The 17,107-nt window shown below is 39.9% G+C and overlaps 1 protein-coding gene and 3 long non-coding RNA genes across 4 annotated transcripts in view; 2 read left to right on the forward strand and 2 right to left on the reverse strand.

The window, feature by feature from the left end:
* The window catches only part of LOC146475421 (uncharacterized), a 120,981-nt gene that overhangs the window by 21,195 nt on the left and 82,679 nt on the right, over positions 1 to 17,107 (forward strand). The window lies entirely within an intron of this gene.
* LOC146475423 (uncharacterized) lies at positions 640 to 6,679 on the reverse strand. Its single transcript, XM_085115836.1, has one exon. It carries the CDS (start codon positions 6,385 to 6,387, stop codon positions 907 to 909), a length of 5,481 nt encoding a protein of 1,826 aa, XP_084971962.1. The 5' UTR covers positions 6,388 to 6,679; the 3' UTR covers positions 640 to 906.
* LOC146475424 (uncharacterized) lies at positions 7,799 to 10,592 on the forward strand. The gene is made up of 2 exons (XR_014865878.1): positions 7,799 to 7,940; positions 10,392 to 10,592. It is a non-coding gene; the product is annotated as an uncharacterized LOC146475424 (long non-coding RNA).
* On the reverse strand, positions 13,223 to 16,219 carry LOC146475425 (uncharacterized). Its single transcript, XR_014865879.1, has 2 exons — positions 15,976 to 16,219; positions 13,223 to 14,228 (listed from the first exon to the last, which is right to left on the reverse strand). It is a non-coding gene; the product is annotated as an uncharacterized LOC146475425 (long non-coding RNA).

Consider the following 17,107-nt stretch of genomic DNA (forward strand, 5'->3'; position numbering starts at 1 on the left):
AGGATTTTTGTTTTGCACCCCCGCCCCCCCCAGGAAACTCCAGTTTAACTTCATACCTTGATTCTAGAATTTTAAATTTTAAAACCCCTTCCCCCTAGGAATTTCCGATGACCTTCGTTGGGGTGGGTATGGATTTTTTCTGGAACTGCACAATAAGGCAACATACCGGTACATTGGCCAAAATAAAAATTGAAGATTAGTACTTTCTTATCCTCTCTTTTACACAAATTCACCCACTCATTAGAAACTGAATTTAAAGACACTAAATAAAGTTTTTATGCCTTCCAGAAAGTGAAGTTAATTTTCACGGTTGCATTTTTCAACTGTACCATAGCTAATAACCTAAAAATGGATGCTGAAAATTCAAGAAAAACCTAAACATAAACACCAAAAAATTTGATCAAAATTAATAATCACAGGAAACCGTATGTTAGATTTCGACTGATTTCTGATATTTGTCAATTGAATAAGATCAACTTTTATCAACAACCATTGATTTTTATTGACTGTATATTTATTATTTGGAATTATAGATAATGTAATGTCCTGATGATTAAATTAAGAACCAAACATTTGTCATTGAAGGATGCCACAACACAGGACATCCAAGATCTCTTTTCCAATGCTCTGTAAATGTAGAAAATATTCCACTCCACTCAAGAGGACTGTATAACGTTCTTTAATAAACACTCGCAGTTACAATCTCCTTCAATAGTCAGTCGTACAAATCCTTCTATACTCAGTCGAACAAATCCTTCTAGCTTATTATTTGATACCGGTCAAAATCATTCACATGTCAATCAAGTTTACATTACACATTCACTACATTTCATTGTCGCTAATATCCGGTTTCCGACACTCCCCCCACCCTTGACTCACTTTTGAGTCAAGGATGAACCGCTTCGTTTAGTCATGCTCAGAATTCAGTAGCATGTCCTTCGTCTTCCAGGCAGCATCTAGCGCGGCAGCTCGGCGAGGTCTGTCCCGCCTTGTTACTGCAGCACCTCCCTCATTCACTCTCGGTGTGTCTTCCAGTGATGCTGCGCGGACTTCTAAGGGGAATAGCCTTTGTACAGGTCTGCTCATGCGGACCTGTTTCCCCTTTGTGATCACTCTCACACTCGCTCCTCTTACCTCTTCGTCCTTTCCTGCAATGAGCCTTTCTACAACTGCTAGCTTCCAACTACCTCTCTTTGTGCCTTCATTATAAACTGTAACTAAATCTCCTACCTTAGGCGACTTTCGGTTGGAAGAACCTTGCATCTTGTGACACTCTCGTAGATCCGTCAAATACTCTCTCTGCCATCTCTTCCAAAAATGTTGCAACTTCTGGTTCAGATACTTGTATCGCCTTGCACAAGTGCTCTCACTCTCGTCTTCCTCTTCAGTGACTTCCGGCAATGACTGAAGTCTTCTTCCGTAGATCAAGTGTGCGGGAGTTAAAACTTCCCCTTCGGGGTCGTTATACTCGTACGTTAGCGGTCTAGAATTCAGAGTGCCTTCCACTTCCACAAGTACCGTCAGCAACTCATCGAAAGTTAACCTGGCATTACCGATTACCTTCTGAAGACACCTTTTAACGCTCCCAACCATTCGCTCAAAAAATCCACCCCACCATGGGGCCCTCTCCAGGTTGAAACGCCACTCAATTCGTCTGTTCTCCAGTTCCGCTATTATCTCGGGGTGACGGTAGAGAGTTTGCAGTTCTTTCTCTGTCCTTTTGAACGTCTTGGCGTTGTCTGACACAATCAAAGTGGGTGTTCCCATTCTGGCGGTAAATTTCCTCAAACAACGTAGAAAGGTTGTTGCTGAAAGATCCTCCACTAGGTCCAAGTACAAAGCTCTTGTCACACAACACGAAAACAGGGAGATGTATACCTTTCTCATCTGTTTACCTCTAGCCTTCACGTACAATGGCCCGGCGAAATCCACGCCAACCTTAGAAAACGGAGGGGACGGTCTCACCCTAAATTCCGGTAAGCTAGAAACCGGTGGCTGCGCAAACGACGTTCCTTCCAACTTCTTGCATACAACACACTGACTGAGCACCTTCTTCACTAATTGCCTACCTTTTGGTACCCAGAATCTCGAGCGCAATTCCGCCAGCGTGCCTCTCACTCCGCTATGCAAGACTCTCTTGTGGCACTGTTGAATCTGCAGGTACGTTAAGCGATGGTCTTTAGGCAAAATTATCGGCTCTTTCGCGTCTTGAGGCAAATCTGAGTACTCCAAACGCCCCTTGCATCGAAGTACACCATTGCAATCCTCCGACAGTCCAAATGTACCGACCAGTTGCTTGTAGTTGTCGTCTCGTCTCAACTCTTTCTGTGCCACTTTAATCCAGTCATTTTCCACCTCTGTTAACTCTTGTAATGTGAGGGCTTCTCGCTTCCTTTCTTCTTTCGTCTTCTTCTGAACGTTGAAACAAAAGCGTTTAATCCACGCTGTCACTCTCAAAAGCTTTCTTATACAACTGTACCTGTCAATCTGTAAAACTCTGTCTAAACCGAGAGGCGTGTCAACTTGTACTGCCAAAACTGTGGCTTTACGTTCTTCCTCACTGCTCTCGGTCGTGGGTTCAATCGCTTTCACTGTCGGCCAACTGTCTTCTTTCTCCTTTAACCACATTGGACCATGCCACCACAACTCACTTTGCTTAAGCTCCAGCGCGGACACTCCCCTCGATCCAATGTCAGCTGGGTTTTCTTCACCCGGACAATGACTCCAATCCCCTTTTTCACTCAGCTTTAGAATCTCATTGACGCGATGTCGGACGAACTGTTTCCATTCCCCACGGTTCATAATCCAATGCAGCGCAGTCATGCTGTCCAGCCACAATCTCGACCGCTTCACTCCAGCCTGATGAGACAGCGCCGTCTCCACATTACTCATAAGCTTCGCCAGCATCAGCGCCGACATGAGCTCTAGCCTCGGTATCGACAACTCCTTCAATGGAGCGACTCTCGTCTTCGAAGTCAACATTCTTGTGTATCTTCCAGTACTGGTTAGGTACACCAGGTAAATAACAGCACAGTAAGCTTTCTTGCTTGCGTCCGCAAAGCCATGAAGAGAACAATGCAGTACTTCTTCGCGCAAATGATCCCAAACACATCGGTGGATCGTGATCGTTTGACAATCTAGGAGACTCTTGATCCAACTTTCAACACCTCGCTTGACTTCACCTTGAAGTGGATCGTCCCAACCGCTCTTTTGACGACATACATCTTGAAACATAATCTTAACTTTCACTGTAACCGGGCCCATAATTCCCAGTGGGTCAAAGATCCCTGCTAGCAGCCTTAAGGTGTTTCGTTTCGTGGCAGGAAGGCCTTTTGCGCGTTCAGCAATTTCCGTCAAGTCAAAACTGATTACGTCTGCTTCATAGTCCCACGCCAATCCTAACACCTTCTGACCCCTACAGCCTAGCCGCATCCCCACCGATGATTTGGCATAGGTGATGTCTTCTTCACTTACTGAACCACTGTCCACTTTCGCATCGGTTTCTATCCTGGCTCTGACCTGGGAATCGTTGGTTAGCCACTTCCTAAGATTGAAGCCTCCGTCTACCATTCGGTCATTGGTCTTGCAGTACAGCTCTACAACTTCTGCCGACATCGCTCCACCCCCCACAAAATCATCTACATAAAACGAATCTCTCAATTTTTGCACAAATTCTGGGTCACATTCTTCATACTTCTTAAGGTGATGTCTAATTGTGGCGTTAAGCAGAAATGGCGATGCGTTAACTCCAAATACAACACGACAAAACCGGTATATGACAATACCAGACAAATCGGGAGGTTTTTCCATCCACAGAAAACGCAAACAATCTCGATCTTGCACATCGACTTCAACATTTAAAAACGCCTTTTCTATGTCCCCGACAAGTACCACTCTATTCTCCCTGAATCGCAACAGTATATTGAACAGCAAAGGATTCAGCGAGGGCCCAACATGCAAGCAATCATTCAAGGACGTGCCTACCTTACCTTCCCTCGACGACGCGTCGTACACAACCCGCACCTTCGTGGTTGTTGACTCCTTACGAATTACGGCTTGGTGTGGAAAGTAATGAACTTTAGGCGCCTTCTCCAGCTCTACCACCCTCTCTATTATCCCAGCCTCTAGTTGATCTTGAATTATCGACGCATACTCCATCAACACTTCCGGTTCCTTTTCCAGTCTAGCGACTTGGGTCTTGAGGCGGCGCAAGCTCGTAGCGTAGTTGCTTGGGAGTTCTGGGTGCCCCTCCTTCCATGGCAATCTAACGGAATACCTGTTCCCTGTAAATGACACACTGTTTACAAACGCCTCGTGTACTTCGTCTTCAGACTCAACGATGCCTAGTGTTTCCATATCCCACAGCTTATGGACGTCACTCTCTAAATTTAGGCGTTCTTCGCGAGCACTTCCGATCAGATTAACTTGCACCGAACGGGCTTCACTCTCATTCCCCGAGCTCTTCATGGGACCTGACAGTACCCACCCTAATTCCGTTTCCACGGCAACAGGCTCGTCTGGTTTGCCCCTGATTGTGCACCCTTTCTGGAAGCTCCACAAGTAATCCGCGCCAATCAATACATCGATAAACATTTCTTCCGTTCCCTTACTCACGTCTGAAAACCACAGGCCCTTAAGGTGGGGGTATTCATATTTTGCAATCTCTACGTGGCTGTTTTGAATTGTTGAAATTTCAGGCACTACATAGGCTTCTATCTCAATAACTTTCTGACTCCCTAAAGCACTCACCTTCATGTGTACAACATCTCTTAGCTGCGTATCTCGGGCGGTTTGTCCAAACGTGCTAATCCCGAGCCAATCTTGGCGAATCACTCTGAGCTGCGCGTGCTGAGCCACTCTGGCGGTCACGAAGGAGCGATGACTACCTGCATCGAACAAAACCCTAACCTTCCGCGGTTCTCCCTCCCCGCTAACAGCAGCGCATGCTGTTTGTAAGGCTACGCGCCCACCCGTACCCACGTGCAAGCTACTAGGACTAGCGGTAATTGGACGCGCAACTGGCGCAACTTCGCATACAGAAATGTGGTGATTTCGGCCACAATTATTACACAACTCCATAGATTTACAGTCTCTCACACGATGCCCTTTCCTCAAACACTTAAAACATCTAGCGAATTTGTATAGAATGTCCTTACGTTTGTTTACATCAACTACTTTAGGACAGTGTTCATGGGCGTGTTTACCCAGGCAAAAGGCACAATTATCCGTCTCCTGTCTCGTATGCAAGGTAGTATTCGTCGAGGTTCCTCTCATTCTGCTGTCCCTGCTCCTGAATGCACTCTGTTTCTGGTCCGGAGATCCAGCACTCGCGGTCACCACGTGGTCATGGTCTTCTCTTAGTTCCAGTTCGTTCAAAAATGCGGTCAGCATTTCCTCCATGGACCAGCTTAGGAAATCCGTGCCCCGCGTGATAGTCAGTCGAAAGGCCTCGGGTAATTTGTGCAGTACGGCCGGTACAACCACTGCTGAGTAGGTATTTTCATTTACGCTGAGAGCCTTTAGTCCTCGGAAATGTGTTTCACAACTATCATATAACTTTCTCAACCGCGGGGTGTCCTTGTCGTTAAAAACGTGTGGCAAATTGAGCAGATCATTTACGTGCGCTCTCTGAATGGCAGTTTCTTTCCCATATCGTTTCTTTAAAACCTCCACGGCCGCGGTGTAGTTCGCTGAAGTGAGGGAGAACCCAGCGATTGTCGATCTCGCCGGTTCGACAACTAAACTCCGCAGGTATGCGAACTTATCTACCGCTGCGAGGCTTTCATTTTTGTCGATGGCGCTTTCGAAGGAATCCCAAAACTCCTGCCATTCTTGTATTCTCCCGCTAAACTTCTTTACTTCCAGTTTAGGCAATTTGGCTGTTTTCTTAGGCGGCGGCGAACTAGCGGGAAATTGTGATGTCGACGCGTAAAACCCAGGGAAAACATTCTGACCTTCAGTTGGCATCTGTTGTTGAATTGGGGGCGGTGGCGACAATTGTTTCAATGCATCTTCCATTCTGTCCACGATTCTGTTCAAATCAGTTCGCACAGAATCACTCCCTTCAATCTCCATTTCCATGCGCCCCTCTACTTCGTCATCGTCACAACTCGCCATCAGATCAATAATTTCTTCGTCCAGTTTCTTTAGTGATTCAATCTTTTGTTGAATTGTTTGAATGTTATCTTTCAAATAAAACGCGTCCACAGAGACAGTTCCATCTGCTAATCGTTCGCCGATACGGTTACGGAGTTTCGTAGCCGCTCCTCTCAAGGATCCTCTAATTTTTATTTTCTTTGCAAGACTAACCTCGATTGCTTTGTTACTATTCTCTGTACCGGCAGCTGTACTAGCTGTCGGCGGCACCGTCCCATCAGTATTCTCCATTGCGTTGCGTTTCTTCGACTTTCTAGCGTTCTCTCGTCCAAAATCTGGCCATATCCGGCTCGAAGGACCACTGTGTAGAAAATATTCCACTCCACTCAAGAGGACTGTATAACGTTCTTTAATAAACACTCGCAGTTACAATCTCCTTCAATAGTCAGTCGTACAAATCCTTCTATACTCAGTCGAACAAATCCTTCTAGCTTATTATTTGATACCGGTCAAAATCATTCACATGTCAATCAAGTTTACATTACACATTCACTACATTTCATTGTCGCTAATATCCGGTTTCCGACAGTAAATATACTCACTAATTAAGAAATTGTACTGGAAGTTTAGCAAGGTTTTCTATCTTCATTATCCAATGTGCTAAAAATGGAGGTTTTAAAAATTGTCAACAAAATTCTCACTTGAAACGTCAAGACATGTACAATGCAGACAACAGCTGAATAAATTTGATATGTAAATTTATTAACTCATTTAAAGCTTAGCTTAATAATTATTATTCACTAAGCTTTATATGATAAGCCTAATGAAGTTAACACTTTATCATTAATTAGTAAGATTAAGTCCATAAGAGTTTATTTGCCAGGGTCAACACAGCCATTGAAGGCCGGTAACTGTCATCTCCCTATCCTATACATACTAACGACCCGCCCATACGAAAATGAAACTAGAATAAAAGCTTAGTAAGCTTTTTCGTGGCTTCCGGCCGGGAAGGATTTGCATGATTTTCCAACTTCCCTACTTGACGAAAGCGAAGTTTAAAGAACCATGCACAAAATAAAAACATGTAAGAATAACACAACTTGAAGCAAATTTTAAAAAAATACCGAAGCTTATGCCTTGCTTTGTGGATTCCTCGTGCAATTTGCAGCCTTGTGAAAGTAGGCTGTACAACGAACGTACAATGTAAGCTTAGTCCGAAAGTCAGATCCATAACCTACACCCAATTGTGTTCAATGGCATCCTAGTTTATATCTTCCCAGGCATGTACTGTAGCGCATCGATTCAAAGAATCAGAGATAATTTTTCTCAGATCAAACAAAACTCACGAATCCATTCTATGCAAAAAACATGAAACGTATTTGCATCGATCTGAAAACCGGAACTAAAGTAATCTATTTAAAGTTTAGGTCACATACAATATTTGAAGCAAACGTCTCAAGTTGTCCTTTTAGTTACAGTGTAAATGTGCAGGTTTGTGCTATACGAGTTAAGATACTAAAACTTCCTGAATTTCCCTGATCGGTACGTAAAACATTAAACATTACCGATCATATAAACCCACCAAGGAGGGTTCTAACTTTCGAACATCCGCTGACCAACTGATTTCTTGACAGTGAAGATTTATGCGATTTGTCTCTTTTTTTTTTCTTGGGGGTGGGATATAGGATTCGTTATGGTAGAATACATAGTTCTTTCTACTTTCGTTTCTCGGCGACCTCAAGGATTTTACATTCGATTTGTGGAAGAAACGTGGAACTATGAAAACAGTCAAGATTTGCTCAGGTAACATCGGCCTACGGGAGGTTAACATCGGCCTAAGGGAGGTACGTCTTATAGCACCACGTTTGTATCGTATGTGTTATACTGGCACAATCGTACACATGAAAAGCTTATTTGCAAGCATTAAAACTTACAATCTTGCAGGAGCTTTTCTAATCATTGACCTGAGTGTGATTTCATTAATTTTATTATCAACTCATAACATCCACCTGCAGGAGGTTAACATCTACCTAAGGGAGGTACAGTGGCTTACAGTGTATATTTTATAACTTATGTATCATAAAAGTCAATTCATAGGCATAGAAGCTTACTCTCTAGCAGGGAAACTCATCATAAGGAGCTTTTCTATCATTGACTTGAATTTCATATTAAATATTTTCATTTTTACCAACTCATAACATCCGCCTATAGGAGTTAAAGATCTACCTAAGGGAGGTTATGGTATTATAATAAGGAAGGATGGACTTGAAGAAAGCTTACGAATCTTAAGGGGCTTTTGCATTTCGTGTACATGCCGTTTTAGAATAAATTTAGTTATAAAGAATTATTATTATTATTATTATTATTATTATTATTATTATTATTATTATTATTATTATTATTTGAAAAGCCTTTTAATCTCACTAGAATGAGATAAATGAGAGTTTTCTCATTTTTTTATTTACACTCATAACATGGAATACAGTGAAATGCAATATTGTTCTCTTGTTGTTGTTGTCATTTTTTTCTTGGTTGACCCCATCAACCTGTAATTTTCACATTAAATTTTGCTAGAAGTGACTGTTTATGACTGTAGAAATGATAGATCATTTTTAAAAATATAACCCTTAATATGTCAGAATTTATTTTAATTTAATTTGTGATCTGACTTACGATAGGTTTGACTGTTTGACTGCTTCATTTTTTATTTGCCATTAACCAAAAAATACAACATAAATACATTAAAGATGATACACAATATTCCTACTAAACTATTTACAAGATGAAATGTGTTAAAGGCTAGGAAGCCTATATAGAAGCCTGGGGCTTATTAACTATAGGCGTCCTGGAACTATAGGATAAACCATAGAAGTTAATGGTACTGAATGAAAATTCCAATTTTTTTTTTTTAAAAGGAGAAAAAAAAAAAAAAAAAAAAAAGGTGTGTAGCTCAACAAAGAGTCAATTTAACTTAGAAAGAAGGAATTTTCTAAGTCTTTGATCGCCAAACTGATACTTTCACTGTTTTGAATTTCACGACTAAGCGAGTTGAAAAGCGTAGGACCTTGAAACCGAATTGAGAATTTTCGAAGATTAGTTCGACAATAAGGTATATAGAAAAGGTTGGAATTTCTTGTATTATAAGAATGTATCTGGCTTGCAAGAGTAAACATATCGCGAAAATAATTTGGAAGTAAGCTTTTTTTAAAAAGATACATAAATTTACCTATTTGGTATAAATAAATGTCAGAGAATTTTAAAATCTCCTGTTCTTTAAAAAGAACACCAGTATGAGCATCAAAAGAAACTTTAGATATTATTCTGATTATCTTCTTTTGCAGAACAATAATCCGATTTAAATTAGACTGATATGTCGATCCCCACACAGAAACACAATAAATTAAGTAATGGTAAACTAGACTATAGACAATAGTACAAGGAGCGTAAGGAGGTTTTGGGAAGGCAAAAACTAGACTTATAAATAATACCTATTGATTTTGATATTTTTCTAGAAACACTAAGAATGTGAGGCTTCCATGACAAATGCTCATCGAGGATAACACCTAAAAATACTGTCTCTTTCACACGTTCAATTGCATTGTTGTCAATTTGAATAGATATATCAAGTGTTTTCCTCCTTTGGGGTGGTTTAGAAACCATAAAATTTGATTTTTTAAAGTTAATGGACAGCTTGTTTGCTCGACACCATTGAGTTAATTTAAGCATTTCAGAATTCAAGATTCCAGGAAGCAAGTTAAAATCTTTGTGGGAGAAAAATATGTTTGTATCATCTGCAAAAAGAATAGAATCCACGACCTTTGACACGTTACACAGATCATTCATATAGAGTAGAAAGAGTAGGGGACCTAGTATATAATTAAGAACCCTGAGGCACCCCGTACTTAATTTCGCAAGACTCCAAACTGACGCCATTAAATTCCACATATTGTTGTCTATTGCTTAGATAGCTTTCGAACCCTCTAAGTGAAGTGCCGCGAACACTATAATGCTCTAATTTTGAAATCAAAATGTTATAATCAACGGTGTCATGGGCCTTGGACAAGTCTATAAAAATACCAACTGTGCATTCCTTATTGTCAATGGCGCAAGAGATTTTGTCATATAAACAAGTAAGAGCATAAGCGCTAGCCGTGGAGTGATGCTTGCGAAAACCATGCTGATTGTCAGAGAGAATGTTATGATTATTAAGAAACCTTAAAAGACGATTGTACATTACTCTCTCATTGCTTACTACAGTACATTAACAATATTGGTTTTATTTTATTTCTTTTCAGAATGCAATACTTAGACTGCACAGACCACTGAAGAAACAGCTACTTCAAAGACACCTATGACTCATTAATTCCACAAAAGACATTGTGTACTCAATTCATACGCATAGAAGCTTACTCTTCAGCAGGGAAACTTGGGATCATAAGGAGCTTTTTTATCATTGACTTGAATTTCATTTTATTTTTACCAAGTGATAACAATTCCACCTACGTATACAGGAGGTAAACATCTACCTGAGGGAGGTCATGATGTTTATAGCACCATGCAAGTATGTATAATAGGGAAGAATTGACTTGAAGAAAGCTTATGAATTTTAAGGGGCTTTTGCACTTCATGCACAAGGCCCTCAAATTTGGAATGACAACCCTCTTGATTTAGGTAATTCTCTTACTATCTCAAATTGTAGACAAAAACTTAAAGATTACTTCCAATCAAATTGTGAATTCATGTCCTTTTGAACTCTCGTATACACGGCTTAGCTTAATTTAATATTTTATTTGTTATTTATTTAATTTTTTTCATTTAAGTTATTATTATTATTATCATTATTATTATCACCACTATTATTAACATTAATATTTATCTATTTATTTATTCATTTATTTATTTATTTATTTATTTGTAAACTGTAAAGTAATTGCACCATTTTGACCAATCTCCTGTACGAATTGAAGGGCTGGGAGCATAACCGACTTATGTCGAATTTCAGCCCGTTTTTCGATGTAGCTCGGATTTGAGCAAACTTTTGCATGTGAACCGCAATTCGATTGAAAACCATTGTCCAGTATTTTTTCACGCCGCTTTGTGTTTCGTATTAATGCCATTGAGAAATTTTACCATCTTGTAAAGATATATCGGTAACATTATAGACACTGGATGACCAAAAGGACAATGCACTGAGGATTAAATACTTGTATTCAATATACACTCGTTGTCTTTGAAACACGGCACACGAAAGCGTAGCCTCCTACGCAGACGTTCTTAGGGGTTCGTCACGCGTTCGTGGGGCAGGAACGCGTGACGAACCCCTAAGAACGTCTGCGTGGGAGGCTAACGAAAGCGGTGTTTTTTGCGGGAGCAACGAAAAGAATGCTGTCACGCTTTTATTTGATTCTGTTACAAACTACTACGTACGTGACAGGAATGTCCGAAATGTAAACAGTTACATCCTCCAAGAGAAAATGTGTCCATTTCCTGGCGTAAAATCCAGCTTTGTCCCGTTTGTCAACATATCACTCTTCATAACGCAAAATACTAGCATTCTACACGATTAACAGGAAGACATGTAGCCATTTCAACGATTAACAACGATTAACGGCAGTTCTAATAAAAGGTAAAGACTATCTATTCTTTTTTACCAGTAGTCGGTGTTAACCGTTGAAAATCTATGTTAATCATACTTTTATTGAATCATTGCCTTGAAATTGTCAAGTTAATCGTTACATACCGAATTTCAAGCCTGGCAAACCACAACTAAGGCTTGCAAAACACCTTGCACATGGCGGGATTTGTCTCTGATGCTCCCGCGGGATTTGATAATCGAATTGAAAAATTCATCACGGCACAGTCATCACTACCAAGGAGGGATTCTTTGGACAACATTTCCACCAGTTCCTGTGAACTGCATTCCTCAATTTCATAACTTTTCAAAACATCCATAGATGTCGGTGCGTTTACAAACTTCACCAAACAAAAGCGAAACCAACTAGCCAGTACGATACGCAAGTTGTTTATCCCGACTGCCTTGTTCTATTTTGGGCTTGTTACAACCCGCAAAAGCAAACCATGATATCATCTCAAACGTTACTTATAGAAACAACAACTGGTGCGACTAAGCATGGCTCGTGGACAGTGGAAACTTTTAGCCTACCGATAATTTGGAAAACGAGTCTGACGTGGACAAAACCTATCAAAAATTTGCCTTCCAAACGCGTTCACTTGTAGACAAGCAAACTACCAAATACCCCTCCCCCCCCCCCCCCCCTGACTCAATGTTGTCTTTTGGGTCACGAACAGTTTCCTGGCAAGCATCACTTCCCACATCAACATTGTATAAGGGGGAGGGGGGAAGGGAGAAGTAACTGTTGTAGAATTATGAAGGGAGAAACAGTAAGTGAGTGGTTTTTTGGCTGTCTGTGTTCGGTTCTCGTTGCATAGGGGGAGGGGGTGGGAGGGAGATTAGTAAGCAAGTGGTTTTTGTTCTGTTTGTGTTTGGTTTTCTCAAGGAGTTTTGTCCACGATTGTAAAACCGCGAAATGTTTTCCAAACCAGGGAGAGCCAAAATTCGGACAAATCCGTGCGAAATCGAAAGCCGCGCTAAAATTCGACATAAGTCGGTTATGCCCTCAGACCTTCAATTGTGCCATATAAGCCCCCGGCTTCAGCATCTCAATATCGATTTACAGGTATTACTTATTACCATGCACTCTCTTGTACTATCATTATGAATAAAGAGTATTAATATATATTATATTGTCTCAGTTGTTCAATAATTATTGTATTCAAACAGAAGAAAAAAAAAAAGAGAAAAGTCCAAATTCTCCAATGCCAAAGGTACAGTGTAAATTCAGTTCAATATCTCTACCCCAGCCAAATTCAATTCCCTTCTTCCAAGGCATGGTACATGGTCAAATGCCATGTGGGAGGGGGGGGGGGGACAAGGCATTTATTTTTTGTTCAAATTTGACTTGTTCTCCAACTCATGACAAAGTTCCACCCGTATTTAGAAGCATAGAGCTTACTTGATAACAAATGACACGTCATGAGCTTAAAACATGAAAATGAAAACATTTAGGGGTGGTCATTTGGATCTTTTGAAAAGCACACTCAAAGGTTCATGGCATGGCTCAATTTCATTTTGACCTTTACTTGAGGTACAGATTTGTTGACTTACAAAATAATAGCTCTTTATGTCATATCTTTTTGACTCAATAGCCATAAAGGTTAGCAACCATAACTGTAATTGAATATGGATATTAGAAAGATACATTTCAATATCAGGTGAAAGATTAAGTAGAAGAAAGACCCTCAGTTATTTTTTTGGGATTTCTTTTCACAACTGCTTAAGGACGGTGCCTACTAATAGCGAAGTATTTTTGCACGGTTTATCACTATGCGGGAAAAGCAGATCTTGGTAGCAGGTATTGAAAGCCAAATTTAAGGAAATTGGGGGTAACCACGCATTTTTTAGAGATAACCAAGCAACAATTTTTTATTATTCTAAAAAGCAGCAAAATACAAAGCAATGTATGGCACTTTTTTCCAAATTGAAGCTTTATTATCTCTGAAAAATGCATGATTTCCCCCCAATTTTCTTTTTGGATACCAAAATCACTTGCTAAGCTCTGCTTTCTCCGCATAGTTTTAAAGTGTGCAAAAATATCCCTGTAATAGTGGGCACCACCCATAGGAAACCCGAGTATCTCCAGATGCACAGAACGTATGCGCAGTAACAATAGTAGGCACCATCCTTAAGTTCTAGAAAGGACTGAGAATCTTTCTTCCAATTAAACATTACTTAAAAATGTTGGTCATTTTGTATCTTTGCACTCTAAGTGGTACATATATACCAATCTACACAATTTCCTGCCAGAGAGGAACAAAATTATGACCATTTGCATCCAATCCATCATTATATGGGAGATCCTCCGTCAATTAACCCTACAAACTTGAATATCAAATTTTACATAATTTTGCCACATGACGAGAGGTCAAGCTTGACATGCAATAACAGTTCAACAACATCTGTTGTACACAAAGTCTTTTGAGGAATTGATGAGTCATAGGTGTCTTTGAAGTAGCAGTTTCTTCAGCGGTCTGCACAGTTTAAGTATTGCATCCTGAAAAGAAATAAAATAAAACCAATATTGTTAATGTACTGTAGTAAGCAGTCAAACAGTCAAACCTCTTGTAAGTGATCACAAATTAAATTAAAATAAATTCTGACATATTAAGGGTTATATTTTTAAAAATGATCTATCATTTCAACAGTCATAAACAGTCACTTCTAGCAAAATCTAATGTGGAAATTACAGGTTGATGGGGTCAACCAAGAAGAAACGACAACAACAACAAGAAAACAATTGCCTTTAATCATCATAACAGCTATTATATGCTATTTTAAAGCACCTGCATTTTTTCTATTTAAACCCATAACACCTCTCACAGCAAATCTTTATGGCTGTAAAATTGTTTCATTAGATGAATATAAATGGCCCAGCATAGGTCAGTGTGTTGCCAAAAAATAATATTGATAATAATATATTTTAGTATATACCACACAAGTGAATAGTGCTTGTAGCGCGCGCTGATTGGCTAGCTCGGAGGTGATTAGCCAAGTACTATTCACCTCCGAGTAACCTAAGAGAAACAAGATGGCTTCCCGTTTCGCCACGGTCACTTAAGAGGAAAATATTTCTTTAAAAAAGACGGCTATTACAAAAAATACAAAAAATAAAATGGCAACAAATTTTGGTTTGACGACATTACATGGTAAGTTATTAAATCTTTCAAACCTCATATTGCTAGGCGAAAAATAAAAATACCATCCATTTTTTACGAAACTGTCGAGCACTATAATTACAATGTAAACAAAGAAACATCTAATGTTTTGCAGTGTGGTTTCAACAATAGGACAAATTTCACACAACAATCGAAAAAAATACACGTGAGCAACTAAGCAAGTGCCTCCAGAAGTTTTAGTTGTCTGCAAGAAAGCGAGACGGAACTTTCTACAATAAGAAATCAATTACCGCGCGGCGCGCAAGATTTTAAAATTTCCTGCCATTTGTCGGTATATTGTCAAAATTAAAGTAATTTTTGGTCCACTTCTTATTCAGCTTGTGTGGATATATACTAAAACAATTATTCACCTCAGTGTCGGTGAAAGTGACGGATATTTACCTCGCCGCTTTGCGGCTCGGTAAATATCCATCACTATTCACCTCCACTTTGGTGAATAATTGTTAAATATTCCATGTTATGGGTGTAAATAAAAAAATGAGAAAACTCTCATTAATCTCATTCTAGTGAGATTAAAAGGCTTTTCAAATAATAATAATAATAATAATAATAATAATAATAATAATAATTCTTTATAACTAAATTTATTCTAAAACAGCATGTACACGAAATGCAAAAGCCCCTTAAGATTCGTAAGCTTTCTTCAAGTCCATCCTTCCTTATTATAATACCATAACCTCCCTTAGGTAGATCTTTACCTCCTATAGGCGGATGTTATGAGTTGGTAAAAATGAAAATATTTATGAAATTCAAGTCAATGATAGAAAAGCTCCTTATGATGAGTTTCCCTGCTAGAGAGTAAGCTTCTATGCCTATGAATTGACTTTTATGATACATAAGTTATAAAATATACACTGTAAGCCACTGCACCTCCCTTAGGTAGATGTTAACCTCCTGCAGGTGGATGTTATGAGTTGGTAATAAAATTAATGAAATCACACTCAGGTCAATGATTAGAAAAGCTCCTGCAAGATTGTAAGTTTTAATGCTTGCAAATAAGCTTTCCATGTGTACGATTGTGCCAGTATAACACATACGATACAAACGTGGTGCTATAAAACGTACCTCCCTTAGGCCGATGTTAACCTCCCGTAGGCCGATGTTACCTGAGCAAATCTTGACTGTTTTCATAGTTCCACGTTTCTTCCACAAATCGAATGTAAAATCCTTGAGGTCGCCGAGAAACGAAAGTAGAAAGAACTCTGTATTCTACCATAACGAATCCTAACAAACGTTCGAAGTCTTTATTTCCCCGACGTCGTCCGCCATTACTACTGAAAGAGAGTGAATGCAGGTCAATTTCCGGTATAATCGGGGCTGCTCCGAAGAATAACCCATGACGTCACCTCCCTTAGGCCGATGTTATCTTTTCTCAACCCCAACTCCATAAGGGGACACTGTAGAACCGTCAGCCTGCGTGACAGGCGTAGAAAGGGGAATGGAGAGGAGAAAATTGGGCCCGCAAGAAACGCGTGGAGCGAGGGAGAAGGGAAAAGGAAGCGCCGCTTCCTTTTTAATTCCCCTCTCCCTCGCTCCGCGCGTTTCTCGCGCGCCCGCCAATTTTCCCCGCTCCCTTCTAGCGCTTGCCACGCAGGCTATAAAACCGTTGTTCCGGAAAAAAAAGTTCATATAATCTTTGAATCATTAGCCCGTTTTAAGAGAACTAGAATAGTTTTTAAACGTCGGAGACAACTAGCTAATTATAGGCATTAATTTCCTGTTACATGACCGACCACAAAGAGGATTGGTAAGATTCAGTATTGAATATCGTACTCTTAACTACGGTAATCGATTCAAAATTAAAGAATGGTTTTTTCTAAGTCAAGAAAACAGGCCTTTTGTTAAGGTGGTTAAATATTAACAAAACCAATATTTGGGGATTGAAATTGAGGGCTGTGATTTTTGAACTCTTGATCTAGCCAAGAGCGTGTTCGAGGCATTAATCTATATAATGGGGTGTAGTGCTGCAAACGCACGGAAGCTTCTGGACTTTCCGAAATTTTAGTTGTGGTGTTACCTTATTCTATTCGGTCTTTTCTTCATCCGTTCGTGATGAATCTCCAAGCCTTTCTTCCCACCCCACCCCCAAGAAAAAAAAGAGAAAAATCCCATAAACCTTCACTGTTAAGAATTCAGTTGGTCAGCGGATGTTCGAAAGTTAGAATTGTCAGAACCTTCCAAACCTTCGATTTTGGCG

Source organism: Pavona decussata, unplaced genomic scaffold (assembly GCF_977016875.1).
Source record: "Pavona decussata unplaced genomic scaffold, jaPavDecu1.1 SCAFFOLD_84, whole genome shotgun sequence".
In the NCBI taxonomy this organism is placed as follows: domain Eukaryota; kingdom Metazoa; phylum Cnidaria; class Anthozoa; order Scleractinia; family Agariciidae; genus Pavona; species Pavona decussata.

Coding starts and splice junctions, on each gene's coding strand:
- LOC146475423 (XM_085115836.1), bottom strand. CDS start 6,387: ATGGAGAATACTGATGGGACGGTGCCGCCGACAGCTAGTACAGCTGCC.